This window comes from Salvelinus namaycush, chromosome 28, assembly GCF_016432855.1.
Source record: "Salvelinus namaycush isolate Seneca chromosome 28, SaNama_1.0, whole genome shotgun sequence".
Classification (NCBI taxonomy): Eukaryota; Metazoa; Chordata; class Actinopteri; order Salmoniformes; family Salmonidae; genus Salvelinus; species Salvelinus namaycush.
In genome coordinates, this window is record NC_052334.1 from 33,112,640 (window position 1) to 33,131,884 (window position 19,245).

Sequence of the window (19,245 nt, forward strand, 5' to 3'; positions counted from 1 at the left end):
GACAGGTGTGCGTAATGAAAGTTCCCGGAGGGATCCGTGACAATATCTGACATGGTACAGGTGTCTTCTTTTTTTAAGCCCATAACCATGTGTGTGAGGTGTATAAGTTTGTTTCAAAGTAGATTTGTTTAAGACTACCAAGAATCACTCTGTGTGACCCTGATTTAGCCTACTGTAGTAATTAACCAACAGCTACATAGCCACCTAAACAATGCTGCTCACAGCTCAGCTCGAAGACAGTTTCATGTCTACAGATATTGTTCTCTTAGGAAGATAAGAGGTGAACTGTGTGACTGAAAAGCTCAAAGCATTTTCTATCCTCTTGGAGTCTGTTGTACTGCTATATAGCACATTTTCAATTCATCTGCCATATTTATATTTATAGTTTATAGTGCATATAATACACTGTGATGGAATTTATACCTCATATAATACACCATATGATATCACTGATTGTCATGAGAACCTGAAATCAGTCAAAAATACCCTATTCACAATGAGTGCGTATCTCAAGCAGCCTACGGATGCTGTGACTGTCTATATGATTAGATTTGGTTGAAGTGTGTCATCATTAGGGTTGATTAGATGTTTAAGAGCATTACAGGTGGCGTCTGTGACACAAATACTGTAGACCTTCTCCTATTACGAATTCATTCCAATTATATCCCGCAGTTGTACAGCTGTGTTGTCGTCTCCACTTTTAGCTTCGCTTCCTCCACTCTATCTATGCCTATTGACTCTGCTCATCCTCGAACGCTTTCATGTGGAAACTTAGTCTGAAGTTGTTTGATTTTCTCTTACCCTACTCTAATTTTGCTCAAACGAAAACTCAATTTGTCATTGAAAAGTGTCTTACCTGAAAAGCTTATAAATATAATAAAAAAACAGGATGTTAAGAAAATAAAGTGGAAGGTCTTAATGTGTCTTGTAGGGATTATGGGCACAGAGAAGGGAGAGTACTATGCTTGCATTTGTAAATGGGATCTTGTTTTTGTGTAGTACCTGTTAGCATTGCATTTGCTTCACGTTGTGTACTTACATTATTCATGGCGGATGGAAAACAGGGTGGTGCGGCAGGTGCCGCTTCTCATACGAATGCTGTTATTTTATCTAAAACATCAGGTGTACCCCGACCCCCGCTAAGTAAATCATGCGAAGAGTTAAAGCGCAACTATGTGTTTTATCTCCAGTACTTTGCCATGATTGTCAGTTATGTAGCTGCTCTACTGATAATCTCAGTGCGTCCTTGCTGGGATGACACAATCAGTCTACTACCAGAGAATACCAACACCAAACACAATGGTTCACCGTTCCACGGGAGCGGACAGCACACAGCACACCATAATGTTCTGAATAATGGCCAAGTCTACCTCGCTCCCTATTCCACTGAACCGCTTAGGCGTAACAAACACAAGTCCAACATTTATCGGAAACTTTTAAACTACCTGTTCACTACTCTCTGGGGATGTGCAACTCAATCCTGGGCCTAACATCACCGAGCCAGCGATACTCACCAGAGTGGAAAGCAGTGGATGGCCTCGTCCACTGATCGTTGCAGCTGTGGAAGTGGGTGAGTGCTATGGTCCAATGGTTTCTCTCGACTCACCCGGCTCCAGGATAGATTTTGACTCTTCAAACATACCCAAGTCGCTATATGCGATCCCTGACTCAGCTTCTGGTACGCAAGCTGTTTTAATTAGTTCCCCGCATCCAGTGCAGGCGGGAGGGATTGTTAATTGCGCTACCGAACTGCCCCTAATCAAAACGAAACAAAACGGCCTAATCCCAGCCGTCAGAAAACACAGAAAATTTAACTTTTTTCAATGTGTCAATCACTCTCGAGTCATCTGGGACCCACGAACTGAGCCCAAGGGACTACTAGGGGGGCACTTGAACATTCGTAGTGTCATTCCAAAAAGTGATCAAATTCAACATCTACTCAGACTCCAACCTTGACTTGCTCTGCCTCTCAGAGACATGGCTCCATAAAAACTTTCCATATGCTGCTTTGATTGTGCATAGCTACAATGTTTTCAGGAGAGACAGGATTGAAGGAAGAGGAGGGGGTGTGATGATTTACATCAAAGAACATATCCGATGTAAACAAATTGAGTGGTCATGTGATAATGTACTAGAATGTATTGGCCTGAACTTTACACTGTCTCCCCAAATGTCTTTTACCCTTATTGGAATGTATAGGCCACCTTCCACCAAAAGTGTGTTTTTTGATCAGTTTAATAACATGCTTAGGGAATGTGATTTTGGGAAAGAGGTCATCTTAATGGGAGATTTTAATATTAATTATGAAGACAAGTCTAGTAGGAAAACCCTCAAACGGATCACTAATACCTTTGACCTTACACAGCTAGTTAAAGGGCCAACCAGGGTGACTTGTTGCTCTAAAACACAGATTGATTTGGTGTTCAGTAATAAACCAGAGAGAGTGACTAAATCATTCAATATGGTTACTGGGCTATCTGATCATAATCTGACACTTATAGCCAGAAAGCTGTCTAAGAGCAGGTTTAACCTCTCTACTGTTAGAAAGCCGGATCAACTAAGAATACGAAATTAAAGGAATTAACTGGAATGATCTCTTGTCCGATACAGACGTGGAAGCTGATAGTCAGGTTTTTCTATCCACAATCCAGACTACAATAAATGGTTTCCTAAAGAAAATCAAATTCCAACCTGGCCAAAGGAGCACTTTTCCTTGGCTAAATGGAGAAATCTGGAAATTGATGAAAAAACAAGATTATGCTCTAAAAATAGCCCTAAGATCCAAATTAGAGCATGACAGACGTAGGTTTACCATGTTGAGAAATAAGGTGATGAAAGAAATCAGACAGGCCAAGGCAAACTTTTTTATTAACATAATTGGTGAAGCAAAGGGAAATTCTAAATTGATCTGGGAGAATCTAAAAAAGTTAACAGGGAAAGACCATAGTAACACTGCAAAAAGACTAAAAATCGTGGTGAATAACAATCTATCACAGGATGCAGTCGAAATAGCAATAGCCTTCAATTCCTACTTTATTGACTCTGTCAGGGTACTGACACAGAACACCTCCACTGGTTTCTTGGGCTCAGCGCTAGTAAATGACACTCAACCTGTCTTCATCATAAGGGAGGTTTCTGAGTCAAAGGTGAACAAGGTGATTAGCTCACTAAAGAACTCTAAAGCCAAATATGTGTTTGGGCTGGACTCTACCTTTCTTAAAACTACAAAGAGTCACTCATTGGCCCCATTACTAAGGTCACCAACACATCTATTGGTCTCGGGGTGTTTCCAAGGGTATGGAAGCCGGCCATAATAACGGCCATCTTTAAATCGGGCAACCCTGCTGACGTGAGTAACTACAGGCCCATTAGTACACTACCTTTGGTGCCAAAGGTTGTTGAAAAGTGTGTAGCAGAACAACTGATTGCCCACCTCAACAACAGCCCCTTCACATTACACTCCATGCAGTTTGGCTTCAGAGCGAAACACTCCACAGAAACGGCCAACTGCTTTCTTCTGGAAAATGTGAAGTCCAAGATGGACAAAAGGGGCGTTGTTGGGGCTGTGTTTCTGGACCTAAGGAAAGCTTTTGATACTGTTAACCATGAGATTCTCATTTCAAAATTGTCCAAGTTCAACTTTTCCCCCGATGCCTTGAGATGGATGAAATCATACCTTGAAGGCAGAACTCAGTGTGTCAGAGTGAACAAGGAGCTGTCGCCCACTCTTAGCTATGATGTGGGCGTGCCCCAAGGGTCAATACTGGGGCCCCTCCTGTTCAGCCTGTACATTAATGATCTAGCCTCTGTCTGTACCGGGTCTGAAGTTCAAATGTATGCAGATGATACAGTGATATACAGTATGTGCATGCAAAGAGCAAACAACAAGCTGCACAAGAACTCACTACTGTAATGGTCCAGGTTACAAAGTGGCTCAGTGACTCGTGTTTGCATCTCAATGTGAAAAAACCTGTTTGCATGTTCTTCACAAAGAGGGCAACAGATGCTACTGAGCCAGATGTCTATGTGTCAGAGGAGAAGCTCCAGGTGGTATCTGATTTTAAGTACCTTGGCATCATACTTGGTTCCAACCTCTCTTTTAAAAAGCATGTGTAAAAGGTAATTCAGATAACCAAATTCAACCTAGCTAATTTCCGATTTATACCAAATTGTTTGACTACAGAGGTAGCAAAACTGTACTTCAAATCTATGATACTCCCCCACTTATCATACTGCTTGACTAGTTGGGCCCAAGCTTGCTGTACAACATTAAAACCTATTCAGTCTGTCTACAAACAGGCTCTCAAAGTGCTTGATAGGAAGCCCAATAGCCATCATCACTGTTACATTCTCAGAAAGCATGAGCTCCTGAGTTGGGAAAATCTTGTGCAATACACCGACGCATGTCTTGTATTCAAGATCCTAAATGGCCTGGCTCCCCCTCCACTCAGTATTTTTGTTAAACAGAAAACCCAAATATATGGCAGCAGATCCACAAGGTCTGCCATGAGAGGTGACTGTATAGCACCTTTAGTAAATCCGCTTTCTCTGTGAGAGCTTCCCATGTCTGGAATACACTGCCATCAGACACACATAACTGCACCACATATCACACTTTCACAAAATGCTTGAAGACATGGCTAAAGTTCCATCAGATTTGTGAACATAATCCTTAGCTGTGTATTGCCGCTTTCCATGTTGTCTGTTGTCTGTAGCTTGTGAGGTGTGGAAACACTTTGTTGCTTTTATGAATTTTGTCTTACTGCTTTTTGTTCTATGTTGCTCTGTCTGTATGCTACGTCGTGCTTGTCCTATGTTGCTCTGTCTGTATGCTATGTCTTGCTTGTCCTATGTTGCTCTGCGTGTGCTCACTGCTCAATGGTTGTTTATATTGTAATTGTTTTTAATAACCTGCCCAGGGACTGCGGTTGAAAATTAGCCGGCTGGCTAAAACCGGCACTTTTACTGAAACGTTGATTAAAGTGCACTGTCCCTGTAAAAATAAAATAAATTCAACTCAACTCAAATACAGTATACTGTATTCCAAGGCTTCAGGGGAGAGTGGGGTAAGTTGAAGCATTTTTTAAATTCAGCATCACTCCGTCAAGGGAAATATAGTATTATTTCTAACAAAGATATCTACATATATTTCAGGATGTTGTGTATCCCTGGAAATAACCTGAATTGATGTAACCATTACAGTTATGAAAACATAGCTTATCCCAAAAAAAGTGTTCTCTTGATACAACTTATAGGGTAAATTGAGCCGCGGGACAGAGTGTGCAAAGCTTTGAAGATTCTCAAATATAAAATATATGTTGGTTTAACACTTTTTTGGTTACTACATGATTCCATATGTGCTATTTCATAATTGTGATGTCTTCACTTTTATAATACAATGTAGAAAATAGTACAATTAAAGAAAAACCCTTGAATGAGTGTCGTGGCTGAATCAGAATTAGTTAGGTAACATAGATAAATAAGATGTTTTATTTTATTCTTGTCATTAGAATGTCTTCTTTTGGACTATACTGTTGGCAGTTGCAGTTATCCCTTCTCAGCTAGGGCTTAGTCACTTGGGGCCCAGAGAGGGGAGAGGTCAGGCTTGTCTTCATATGTCAATGTATCTGTTAAACCATGTGATGCTATGAAGAATATCAGAAGGGGAGGAGGACAGAATGGAGGCTTGTCTTCTTATGGGAATGTGTCTGTAACTATTGTATGTCCCCTCTGAGGTTGCCCTTATCTTGACCTAGTATGTGACCTAAGAGGCTCACTGTCTTTTCTGATCTTGTCCAGGAGGGGGTGTTTTTGAGATGGGAGTATCTAGAATTGACAATTGATATATGCCATTGGATGAGGTAATGTTTTGGTCCTAAGTGGTACCGAGCACGAGATTAGAACCTCGGTTAAGGAGACCAAACTGAACGATAATTTATAGCTAATGCTATAAATTATGGGATACTCCTCTTGCAAGTAAAAGGTTCTTTGTGAACTGTTCCTGAGATCTGTGTTTCGTCATGTGAGTTGAGATGGGTGTGTCTTGGCTATAAATGATACTAAGAATTGTTTTGTAGGGACTCTCAGAGAATTCATTTATAGACACTGAATTGATCTGAGAGTCAAAAAGGGCTATGGTGAAGCTCATATATAATTAAAGATGGACTTCATAATATAACTCTGACTTGTGTGTGGTTGGGTCTCTCATCATTGAGTAATACAGGAAATTACCACGACATGAGTAGTTGTGTCCAAACTTTTGACTGGTACTGTATATATATATTTTAACAATACAAATTACACATACAAACGACAACATCAGACAAGCATCAACTACATCACACCTGCTCAGACCCACATGCTCACACCGCCATCTCCAGCTCCTGCATCACTCTCCACCATATTGCCTCAAACTGCACCATTTTGTATCTCTCCGTAGCCCACACACTTTCATTTGGAAAGCTCCCCTTTGCCACCAAATTACTTTTACTGAAAGACTGGTTTATGCAAAACATCCCATGGAACTAGTGAATTCTTATTTGTATTTTAGAGTTATTTTTAAGAGAGATGAGATCTGTTCTAGACAAATACATTTACTTTAAAGACACAGAGCGTCATTGTATTCTATTAGATTGCATCCAGTTAAGTTTTATTCTATTGTTTTTATGTTTTAGTAATTCTTGGCTATATTTTGACAAAAAGCAGTATCATGCTGTGAAACAAATTGGCATTGATAAGTGTCGTGGTAATTTCCTGTATTACTAAATGAGGAGAGTTTACAAACTACACACCAGTCAGAGTTATACTAAGCGATTAATTTTATTGCTTTTCTGACTTTCGTGACCATGCTAATTTGGGGCTAGCTGTTCTAGCATTGATTGATACACTCACAAAAGCTTGGATTTCTTTCGCTGTAAAGCATATTTTCAAAATTAAACTTCATCTTTAATTATATGAGCTTCACCATAGCCCTTTGACTCTCAGATCAATTCAGTGTCTATAAATTAATTCTGAGAGTCCTTACAAAAGAATACTAGTATCTTTTATAGCCAAGATACACCCCTCTCAACTCACATGACGAACCACAGATCTCAGGAACTTCACAAAGGGCCTTTTACTTGAGAGAGGAGTATCCCATAGCCAGATAGCATTAGCTATAAATTATCGTTCAGTTTGGTCTCTAAGACGAGGTTCTAATCTCGTTCTTGGTACTTCATTGTACGAAAACATTACCTCATCCAATGGCATATATCAATTGTCAACTTTAGATAATCCCATCTCAAATTACACCCCACTCCTGGACAAGCTCACTGAGGGGAGTGAGCCTCTAGGTCATATACTATGAAAGATAAGTGCAACATCAGAGGGGTAATACAATGGTTCCAGACACTGCCATACTCCTTTTCCCATTGGGGGGCAATGGGAAAAGGAGGGAGTGACTGGAGTACAGACATTGTGGAGCCAAGGGATAATTGGTTCCCCCTTAATCATCCTTTCACATGGTTTAACAGATACATTCACATATGAAGACAATGTTCCATTCTGACCTCTTCCTTTCTGATATTCTGCATATTACCAGACATGTAAAAGACAAGCCTGACCTCTCCCCTCTCTGGGCCCCAAGTGACTGAGCCCTAGCTGAGAAGGGAAAAGTGCAACTGTCAACAGTATAGTCCAAAGGGAGACATTCTAATGACAAGTATCTCACATAAGCATATTATGTATATAAAACATCTTATTTATCTATGTTACCCAACTAATTCTGATTCATCCCCAACATAAGCAAAGAGAAATATTGGACATTAGAGCAATTTCAATACATAATGATCAGCATCCATATTACAAATACCATGTACTGCAGCTACAGCATCAAACAAATGCTCATATTGAATATAACAGTCACTACTGGACTTCCTGTAGTTGGAGGCAATCTCAACCTACTCCCATCTTCACATGGTGAACGAGGAGCCATTCTCGTTGTTGGATCCGTCAGTGGACTTGCGAGCTGGGATATAGAGGTCAGAGGTCATGCGTGAGGAGCGACCCGAGGGGTAGATGTACTTCCTGCCCAGGCACCACAGATCCGCCAGGATCTTCCTGAAGTGGTTCCTGAACTTGACCCCGATGAAGGCGTACAGGATGGGGTTGAGGCAGCAGTGGAGGTAGGCCACGCTCCTGGTGGTGGTGAGGGTGGTGAGGATGACGTTCTCCCCCTCACACCCCCTCTCGTGGAACAGAGCCACTGTGTGGTAGAGCAGGGCCATGTTGTAGGGCAAGTGGCACACGATGAAGACCACGACCACAGCTAGGATCACACGCACTGCCTTAAGTGAGAGAAGAAACAACAAGATAAACTTAATTGACCCTATAAGAAACATTGACTGTATTCTTATAATGAAACATTCTAATTCTATGACTGGAACTTTGGTGGATACTGGAACCTTGTGCCTCTGGGTGCTGTGGGCCCTCAGGAGGGTCCAGATGATGCTGGCATAACAGAGGACCATGACCAGGATGGGCAGGAAGAACCCCATGGTCATCTGCAGACTGGGTACCAGCACCTTTATCAGCCGGGCGGTCTTGTTACTTTCAAACTGCACCTGGCACACGGCTATAGTCTCCCCCAACCTGTTGGTCTCCTCAACCCGCTTGTTGTAGATGACTGTGGGGATAGACAGGGCTATGGCCAGAGCCCAGATGGCTGTGCAGATGAGGCGGCTGTAGATCAGGGTCCGGGAGCGGAGGCCGAAGGAGCGCCTGGCCTGGACGATGGAGATGTATCGGTCTCCACTGATGCAGGCCAGCAGGAGCATGCCACTGTACAGGTTGATGCTGTAGGCTCCTCGTAGGGCCTTAGAGAATGAAGAACATATTCTTATAATTCCATGCAATGTGGACATCTGCCTCTGACTTCACTGTAACATGAACGACATTGAAACTTCAGGAGCTATATTAGGAACTGCATCAGGAACTGCACCAAGCCTGTACCTTGCAGACCACTGAGCCCATGCTCCAGTCATGCTGCTCATTGTAGATGATGAGTGGCAGGGTCACGATGAACAGCAGATCTGCTACAGCCACGTTCAGAAGGTACACATCCGTCATGGTCTTGGCTTTCTTGTAGAAGGCATATGTGACAATCACCAACGCATTGCCACAGAGACCGAATGCACAGATGAAGGAATGGACGTAGGTCTGTATGACTATCTCCATATCACGGTTGATATTCAGGTTACAGATATATTCTATTTCGCTTTCATCAGGATAACCTTCAGTGTAGTCTTTTGTGTAATAATAATCATATTCATCTGTTTGCGTCTCATTATGCACCTCCATGTTAATCACCTGTGGAGAAAAAAAATATTTTTGCAGAAAATAGTAGGCCTTCTATCATGATTTAGTTATTGAATGTCATGATGTACAATCAAGTCCATGACAAAAAAGAGAAGATATAAACATCACAGTAACTGTGAACTATTGTCTGTAGCTTCAATGTGACATGTCCTATTTTACACATACAGCAGTGAAAGTGTTCAACTGCGTAGCGCAAACCCTATTTACTGAGAAACCAACATGTCTGAGAGTTTGAGAACATCCGTTGGTTGTGAATGACCTCATTTTCTGTTGTGACCGAGAGTACATCAAGGCACGTGTAGGTGTTTAACAACTGTATTTGTCTTATCTAAAGCACTGATCAGATCCTTATCAGACCCACGGCTAGTGAAACTGAGACACATTGTACACAGCATCTCAGATCTGTTCCCACATCAACACCGATGTGACTAAAACAGGTCAACATGATGCCAGTGAAGCCTGCTTGTTGCATACAGATGAGACAAGCACATTGAGAATCAGCTCCCACACGGTATTATCATGACTGTCATGACTTTTGTTTGATAAGAATGATAAACATGACCAAAAAGACAAATTGTGTAAAGCATTGTAAACTATACTATATTACGCACGTACTGTAGCTATTTATAAGGGATAATAGTCAAATAGCTGTAGAGATGTACAGTGACATACTGTATGAGGAACAATCTGACTGCCGTGTGATATTGTCATGCTACCACTCATATGTTACACACGTGCTATGTTAAAAGACACTTCCCTGTCTTTCACTCAATACATGTTCCTGTTTCATACTTAGCTTCCCAACCACACTCTGTATCTCACTGACAGCCATTTAAATGAAATGAATTGCAATATTCTCTGTGCTCAGTGTCACAATAGTGCTGGTCCACAGTGTGAAGACATTCATCTCTCAATCATCTAAGATCGGTTACGAATGAATGTGCTCATAGTGCTCAAGGATTTGCTCGTGCCTTGGAATGTAATGTGATTAATTGCAGATCCTCTTCAAATAATAAAAATAATACATGGGACTTATACAGTATAGAGCTTTTCAAGGACCCAAAATTGCTCTACAACCATAGAAACAAAACAATAATCTGAGCTCTAAACGAGAGGTGGGACCAAGTCACTATTATTCGAGTCACAAGCAAGTCACAAGGTCCAAGTCCGAAGTAGAACAGGTCAAGTCCAAGTCGTGCAAGTTTTTTCAAGTCCAGTCTCAATTTAAAAAATACATATTTGTGCAATTATTTGTTCAACTACAAATCTTTGTCTATTTATTGAGGCTACCAGACAGCCCTTTTCATTATTTTGTCCTCAACACCTTTGGATTATGTAATTGTAAAATATAGACCTTGTAGCTGTGGTAAGGGCCTGTAATCAGCAGAAGGCAGGGCAGGTTGAAGTGCTGAGTGTAGATTTATTTCCAGGTCTTGGTGATCCAATGGTGAAAGTGTCATTTATCCAAAATATTTAAGTAGATTTACCAAATATTCACGGATATACACGGGCAATAGCCCAAAATAAATAACCTCTGTGTCATATATGTATATACATACATACACATACACACTTCTTTTAGAATACACCTTTATTATTCCCCAAACCCTACCACCCCTCCCCCAATTGGAGTAAACTAGTAAACATTCTACCTTCAGTTCATACATACTTTACACATTTTACAGACACAATCTATGTTACAATAGTTATATTTTGTTTGTTTTTAGTCCTTCCTCTCTTTCTGATGTCCATCCAGTTTGATTTCTATTTGTAACTGTGCTATTTCACAACATTTCTGAACCTATATACATTTTACAGACCCCGTATGTTTTACATTGGTTACCTTGTTATTAGTCCCACCCTTCAGCTCCATTCAACCCCTCCCATCTCTCTCTCAACACCATCCATTCTGGATTTCTATTTGCCATATATTTTTCAACTGTGCTGTGATGCTTCACAAAAGTACTGAACCTTTTTATTCTCATAGCTTCTACAGATTGTAAATTAAAGATACATTTTTTTGCTAAAGTAATTATTATATTATTGATCGATTGACTATGACTTTTCAAATCACCCAGTATTGCTATCTGCAGCGTTAGTTCTAGGTAAATGTTGCAATTCTTCAGGCATTCCTGGACCTGTGACCAAAAAACAAGCTACATATGGACAGTACCAAAATAAATGATCTAATGACTCTGCCTCCTCACAGCAAAATCTGCAGAGCTGGGAAGATTGTATCCCCCATATATATAACATTCTATTGGTTGCAAGAATTTTGTATAATAATTTTAATTAAAACATTTTGAATCCGGCATCGTTTTGCGTGTCAATTCATAAACCATGGTAATGCTGCAATTAGTTGGTTGCAATTTTGCAGACATTTCGATATGTCTGTGTTAGTTGCGTGTGTAACATAACTCCACCAGTCCTATTTATGATATCATTTACAGAAATTATAAAAAAATTAAATATTTTAACGAAAAAAAAAGTTTTATCAATGAGTATATTTCAGTTTAACCACAATATTTGTTGTTTCATTTGTTATGTCTTTTCAGGTGTATTAAACTGAAATTGCAACCATCTTTCTAAGGCTTGTTTAAAAAATAACGATATTTTGGAGATGATTTCGTTTTCAAATAATGGAAAGTGAGCAGTTGTAATCTGAATAAAGGGAAAAAGGCCATTCTTGAACATGGGGTGAGACATTCTTACTAATTTACTAGAGAACCATTCCGGATACAAGTATAACTTTTGTATGACTGATGCCTTTACTGAGAGGTCTAATGCTTTAATATTTAATATTTTCTGCCATCTGAATTCATATTCGTTATATAACTAGGCCCTTTTAATTTTGTCTGGCTTGCCATTCCAAATAAAATTGAATATTTTTTGTTCATATAATTTAAAAAGCAGGTCACTAGGTGTAGGCAAAATCATAAGCAAATAGGTTAACTGTGATATGACTAAAAAGTTAATCAGGGTGATTTTTCCACAGACAGGTATTTTCCTTTCCATGGTAGCAAGATCTTATCTATTTTTGCTAACTTTCTATTCAAATGTATTGGAGTGAGATCATTTCTTTCTTCTGGGATATGTATGTAAATCTTTTGTCTTGATGGTTCACCACCCTCTGGCACACATACACAATCCATGTCTCAATCTGCCTCAAAGCTTAAAAATCCTTCTTTAACCAGACTGAAGGGGATCATACAGTAGCTTTCACCTGGATTCCCCTGGTCAGCCTATGTAATGGAAAGTCAGCTAACGTTAGCCACCAAGCTAGAATTCATAACATATCATATGTTTTGCAAATTTGTAACTTATTGCACATTTTGCAAATTTGCGAACATATAATATGAATCGTAATTTGTAACATATCATACAAAATGGGTAATGTAAGTCCACAAATTAATACATACCATACAAAACGCAACATATAATGCTAAATGGTGTGTCTCGGATTTAGGTACAGAATAATATGAAATGCTCTAAGACCAGGTTGCAGGCTCAAGGAAGGGAAAGCCTGTGGTGTGTCAGTGTATGAGTGAGCGAGCAGGTGTTGTGCATGTGTGTGTGAGAAATAACACTATTTTGGTTCGTCAAAGATTTTACAAGCCTCATTCATTACTAGACATTATTTCAGATGTAACTAAGAACCAGTTTATTTCAAATACACTTCATAAGTTATCAGTACATACCTGTAGACAAGCCCTTGTTGATGAAAAATGTTCTGGTCAGGTTAAGCCCAAAATAAAGCCTTCTAAATCAATCTTGTAAGCTAGGATGCCCAGATATATTAACTTGATTTGAGAGTACTCTTGTTAGGCTATAGTCTCGGATATCCCAGACATTGGAGCAACGTAAGCTAGCATTGGTATATTGCCTGATGCAACGGTCTGTCTACAGAGACTCGTTTGGCTACCTTATGATCTCTGCAGACAGAAGTTACTGTGTGTGGCGGTCAGGATAGAGAGGTTCAGTGTGGTTGGTTGTTTTTTCTCCTGGGAGGTGGAAACCTCACAGTGTCACAGCTACTAGCTTCTGCACAGATTATCTGATCTTTCTTTTTTGATCTCATCTCCTGCACATCTACATCCCACCTGTGTTCAAAGATACATAGGCTTTTATGTAATGCCTACACACACCCACTGACATCTTTATATTCAAATCAAACGTTCAATTGGTAGTTTGAGCATTTTCAGTTCCACATGAAAATGAATTGACATTTGAATTGACATACATGAACCCTTAGGACCAACATTCTAGGCATAAGGTCTGAAAGGATATGATGGGAATAGGCACTATGACAATAGCTCCACCTTGCCCTCTGACAGGTTCAATAGAGTTTTTACCACATTGCTTGTACTTATAGTATTAACCTCTTAGATGTTATGTTGTCTATTTGGGAGACTTTGAGTGGTTCTGGACCGGTTCAGACTTATATTTCGGTGTACAATGCACTCTGTGAACTTCACAGGGTCCAGTGCCTTATAGCAGTGGTTCTCAAACCTCTTCTCAGGGAACCCCTAGATGTTTCACAATTGTGTTGTAGCCCTGAAGTAGCTCACCTGATTCACATAGTCAAGGGCTTGACAAATTGAATTGTGTGCTATCTGTGGAATAAATCAAATACATGAAACATCTGGGGGTCGTTGAGGAAAGGTTTGAGAACCACCGCCTTATAGTGCCAGAAGGACTCATCTGTCTGCACTCCGCTACCAGTCTGTCTGCAGAGCAGACTTGAAGTGTCAGGTTTCACAGCCATAGGGAGTGATGTGTCCAGTGGCGACCTGTATTTCAGGGCAGGTGGGGCAGAGCCCCACTTGTTTTGAGCCCCACATTTTTAGGAATAAATATATTTTTTGGGGGGGGGCTTAGCTGTTTTGCATGTTATTTTGGCATTAATACGTGTCACATATCAGTTTGCAAACAAACAAATATATATATATCATTGAGTTAATAAAGCCGCATACAAACATGGTCTCTTTTTTGTTTTCTTGAGTAAGGCAGCTCCAAAATGCAGGTGTTTCAGCCTAGCTCAGTGCTTTCTGTGGTGGTGGGGCGAGCCAGCAAAAAATAGGAGCATTGCGCCGTGATTGGCTCAATGTTCTGTCACTCATGGGAACACTACGTCGTCACCAAGTTTACATCCTCAGTAAAGGTAGACATCCAAAATTTCCGCCCTTTGGGTCCTGCCATAGAGTAATATTACAAGTGCCCTTCCAAGAAGGCTCAAGGTCATTGACCACAGATAAAATGACATAAAATCACGTTATATGTACAGTAGCTTTTGATTGGACTGATCATGTCAACATCTTACTTTCAAAGTCTTAGCTAGCAGTCATTATCATGAATCAAGTCGACAATCTCCTGCCAAATCATTTTTAATCCTTGTCATATGAAGAGAAATAATGAAGAGGGATTATAGATAAAACGTATCGGTGCTCATCGGCCTTTGGACATAAAGATTACACAACAAGTTGGAAATCGCAAATTCAACAATGAGTCATTTGGAAGGAATCAGTGGCGAACTGCAAGCATTGCAAAGCAACCCGTAGCCTGCTATTCAATGGAGTGGCTGTGTGTTTTTTTCTTCGGAGTTCCCACCATAAATCCAGGGAATGCCAGACTTTGATGATAAAGTTTGATGACAAAATTTGCCCACAAAGGACTGCCGCGCCACCTTCATGTTTAAGTGAGCACATCACAAGCCAAGGTGAGTCCAAAAATGTCTTGTATGCTGCTGCATAAATTATGTAATATGCAAGGGAGATATGTATACTGTAGCTAAGAAAGTAATACTAAGTGTATGCTGTGTAGTAAGCTGTTTGTAGCACATGTGCCTCACCCTAATAATTTGGTCTATTTTCACCTCCTAATTTCACCTAACGTTACTGTTCTGACTCGGTGGTGCTGCACATGTACTGTAGTCTATAACCTGTTTTTGAGAAATGTCATCATCTAATATTGTAAGAGGTTTTATTGCCTGCTTATATGCCCCCTTTATTTATCCTACGGTTCTGACTTGGTGTACAGGGAAAAAACTGTTAGAGCAGCCCATGTTCTGCATTCTGTCGCTGTACATTTCAAAAGTGCTGAATACATAGTTATATTGACTACGTCCGTCTTACTGTAGATCGCTCATTAATGTCTTAATCTAAATTACGGAATGCCTCTTATCCGCTCATCGTTCCCTTATGCCATAGTTTGTACATCTCAATTGTCAGTAGAAACCACATTTGTTTATGCAAGTCAGCCATGTCAGCTTTGTTTTAAAAAAAGGCAGTAAATGAGGCTGAATTAACTGTTTTGCTGCCAGACAAGGCTTTGCTGATAGCCAGGTGTAGCAGTGGTAAGGATTCACTCCATGGTGCTGGAAGGAAAGCTCTGCTGTTGGGGACAGTTTTATGTAGGCCCTAACAGTTTGTGGGCACCGCTTGTCGCCGTTATAGTGCAATTAATGTATTGTTTAGTGTTGTGTTGTGTAGTGTCTTTTCTGGCATGCATCTAAAATAAATGTGGGGACTTGGCCCCACAAAGATTTACATGCTAAAATCGTCACTGGATGTGTCACATTTTCTGGCCTAACCAGACAAATAATTGATTTCCTCCGCCTCTGAGCGACAGTGCCGAGGCAGGGAGATGGCATTTTAAATCATCCCCTAAAGTGAATAGGGTTGGGGGCTAGAGGTCGATTTGGATTGTTTCATGCCTTTGTAGTTCGTGTGGATGAGAAATTGGTCCTCTGGTTCTTCCAGATCTCAATTGTATTCTGCCATATGAATAAATGTCAATTTGATCTTGAACATCCCAAATATGGCCAGCAGGGAGGGCCAACATGCATAAAATGCAACTATTGAGACAGGTTTTGCCCAGTGATTTGCCTTTTATGCCACAAAATGCCCACTTGACACAGTTATGATGGATATAGCATAGCCTACTTTTTTATGTGAGACACAAAGTATACAATTTTCTTCTTGTCCAAATAAAACACCCTTTATAACTGAAATATTTTGATATTGTATTGGCATAGGCCTACAAGTAAAGGACAAAAAAAAGTTTGCCTACTATTTGCAGTATTGAGTGCCAGCGTCAGCCAGATATGTGGATACAGCTCTGCTTGAGCAATGTGTGATTCATGTATGAAAATTAATCATCATAATTAGTTTTGGTTTTGTATACAATGACGTATATATACATCATTGGTTGTCACTGTGACAAATATGAGCACCCTTTACCTGTAGCTGCGGATGGCTCTGAAAGTGAACAAAAGAAAGGCTACCTGTGTGCTGGAACCCTTTTAGAAACCGGAAGACGACACTCCGCAGTAAAGGAGTTAAGAGATTTAGGAGTTCCACTGGGACAGACTTTTATCACCTGCGCTCCCTGCGCATTTGCAAATGCGCTCTTGGCCACTTGGCATGCGTTTTTTTTTATCTTGCTATAGCTTGCAAATAGTCTGCGTGGATCGGTTCAATCAACTTTTTGTGTTTCTTATTTCGATTTCTGTATAATATTTTCAATTCAATGTATTATCGACTTCATTGAAAAGCATAATTTCGGGCAACCATGAGTAAATCTGGAACATTTAAAATAAAGAATTTGTTTCATAAAACAAAGTCACTTGATAAAGTAAACAAGGACGGTGGAAATAATACATTTAAAGATGCAACTTCATATGTAGATGGAGAGCCTGCAAGCCCTTTACCGTCGAGTCGCGGACTTGTCAGCCCAAAAGATGGGACGTTTCCCGGTGATATTCTACCTACAATCCCACCGAACGAGGAGAAAAAGAAGAAGAAACGGTTCCTGTCCATTAAGCTCAAGAAGAAACGCTCCAAGGACTCGGGGAGCATCGACGACCCATTGTTCTGTACCGGTGCCGACGAGCTCGACAGCTTCAGCAGTAACATGTAAATTATAATCTTTGTGAAAATTTGTGGGGACTGGGGTAGGCCTATTATCACCTTGATTTGTTGAACAGGCTACACTATTTATGTAGGTAGCCTAGCTCTTGCACTTAAAGGTAAGACATAAAGTAGATAGGCCTACCTATCCTAATTTGCCCCAGTGTTTCATGCCATTATGACAGAATGGATGGCATATCTTACCCTGTAGTGTTACCTGCATTGATACCTGTCAGTGCCAGCTTGGTGCTCAAATGTAGACCACAATTTAGGCTATGATACAGGTAGGCCTACCTCAGGCAGAGTTATACTTCTGACAACAAATCAAATTGACTGATTTTAACAGTATGATTATTTGCCTTAAAGCTCACCTCCATATTCAATAATAGGGGATTTTATTGAAAAACAGGCTATTTGCAATAAGAGATGTGATTAAGAATATATTTAATCAATAAGGCCTGAGAGTATATGGTATAGTATATGGCCAATATACCAAGGCTAAGGGCTGTTCTTAAGCACGACGCAACGTAGAGTGCCTCAACGTAGAGTGCCTGGATACAGCCCATAGCCGTGGTATAATGGCCATATTCCACAAACCCCTGAGGTGCCGTATTGCTATTATAAACTGGTTAACAACGTAATTAAAAATAAATGTTTTGTCATACCTTTGGTATACGGTCTTGAACCACCCAGTTTATAATATGTTTTAAATCCCTGTATAGTTGTCACAGATCTTCTATTGACTGACTGTCTTGTATGGGGAGCAATTATTATAAGAGCTGGCTACTTTAATGTATAAATGCATCATAATCTGCAGTGTTACAACAGCTAGTGTGTGTGTGTGTGTGTGTGTGTGTGTGTGTGTGTGTGTGTGTGTGTGTGTAGTGTGTGTGTGTGTGTGTGTGTGTGTGTGTGTGTGTGTGTGTGTGTGTGTGTGTGTGTGTGTGTGTGTGTTAGCAATGTTGTTGGGATTGGCTACTGGATTTCAACAGAAATGGGCCTATCCGATATGATGGGCTGGATAAAGCGTGAATTCTTGCCAACTGCTTAATTTTCACGCAAAACAATGAGTCATAAGGAGTTGGCAAGATAGCACAAGCATATCTGTGATCAGGCCAGGTAATATGCAGTTAGGGTGTAATTCTCCACCTGCACTCTCCCATTTGTACTCTCATAGAGATAAAGTGAGCTCCTCAAATACTTACTGTATGTACATATAATAGATTACAGTCCCAGTTAATCCTGTATTTCAGTCGGACCTACAATACATAACAACTCTATGATATTCCAGGTAACACTATAGCTAATACTGTAACAAACCACCACTAGACCAGGCATATGTTTCTCAAGTTAAACTCATTCCTCCAATTATGGTCCCACATGTGTTACTGCACTGGAGGTGTTTGTCGACTGAATGCGTTTTGATGTATTCATGTCGTTCTAAACGCAGAGCAGAGTGTATCTTTTCCCTTGTGGCAGTTTGCATAGGTAAACCAGTGAGGTGTCGAGTTCCTGCTCGTCTAGTCTGGTCTTGCTCAGGTTTTGGTCACTGTTGAAGGGAGACAAGTTTGATCTGAAGTTTGGGTCGTGACCGACATCCTTCCATCTGTGAGACATAATGGGGAATATAACAGCAAGCAGCAGCAGTATAACGACGGGGAAGACAATAACAAGGTGTGAGAAGGGTAACGGGGTAAATTAGGTGAACATTTAAATGGGAAGCTTATGTTAATCCAGGGTTATCCAACCATCTTCCTGGAGAGCTACCCTCCTGTAGGTTTTTGCTCCAACCCTGGTTGTAGTTATCCTGATTCAGTTTATCCTCCAGCTAATTAGAATCAGTTAGATTCGCTCCATCCTGCTAGATTAGGGTTGGAGTGAAAAACCTAGAAGAGAGTAGCTCTCAAGGAACAGGGTTGGATTGCCCTGTGTTAAACTGTGTTTTATTGTTTGTTTGCTCTTAAATGGTTTGAGTGGATTTAAG

The 19,245-nt window shown here is 40.4% G+C and overlaps 1 protein-coding gene across 1 annotated transcript; it reads right to left on the minus strand.

The window, feature by feature from the left end:
• Positions 1-7,949: 7,949 nt before the first annotated feature.
• On the minus strand, positions 7,950-9,339 carry LOC120023830 (C-C chemokine receptor type 6-like). The gene is made up of 3 exons (XM_038967947.1): positions 8,989-9,339; positions 8,442-8,852; positions 7,950-8,324 (listed from the first exon to the last, which is right to left on the minus strand). The coding sequence occupies exons 1-3, from the start codon at positions 9,334-9,336 to the stop codon at positions 7,950-7,952; spliced, it is 1,134 nt and encodes a 377-aa protein (XP_038823875.1). The 5' UTR covers positions 9,337-9,339.
• Positions 9,340-19,245: the final 9,906 nt, after the last annotated feature.

Excerpts from the sequence above, each read along its gene's own strand:
- LOC120023830 (XM_038967947.1), bottom strand. The coding sequence starts at position 9,336 with ATGGAGGTGCATAATGAGACGCAAACAGATGAATATGATTATTATTAC. Across the intron at positions 8,853-8,988 it reads TGGGCTCAGTGGTCTGCAAG|GCCCTACGAGGAGCCTACAG; the intron begins GTACAGGCTTGG and ends TCATTCTCTAAG. Across the intron at positions 8,325-8,441 it reads ACAGCACCCAGAGGCACAAG|GCAGTGCGTGTGATCCTAGC; the intron begins GTTCCAGTATCC and ends CTCTCACTTAAG.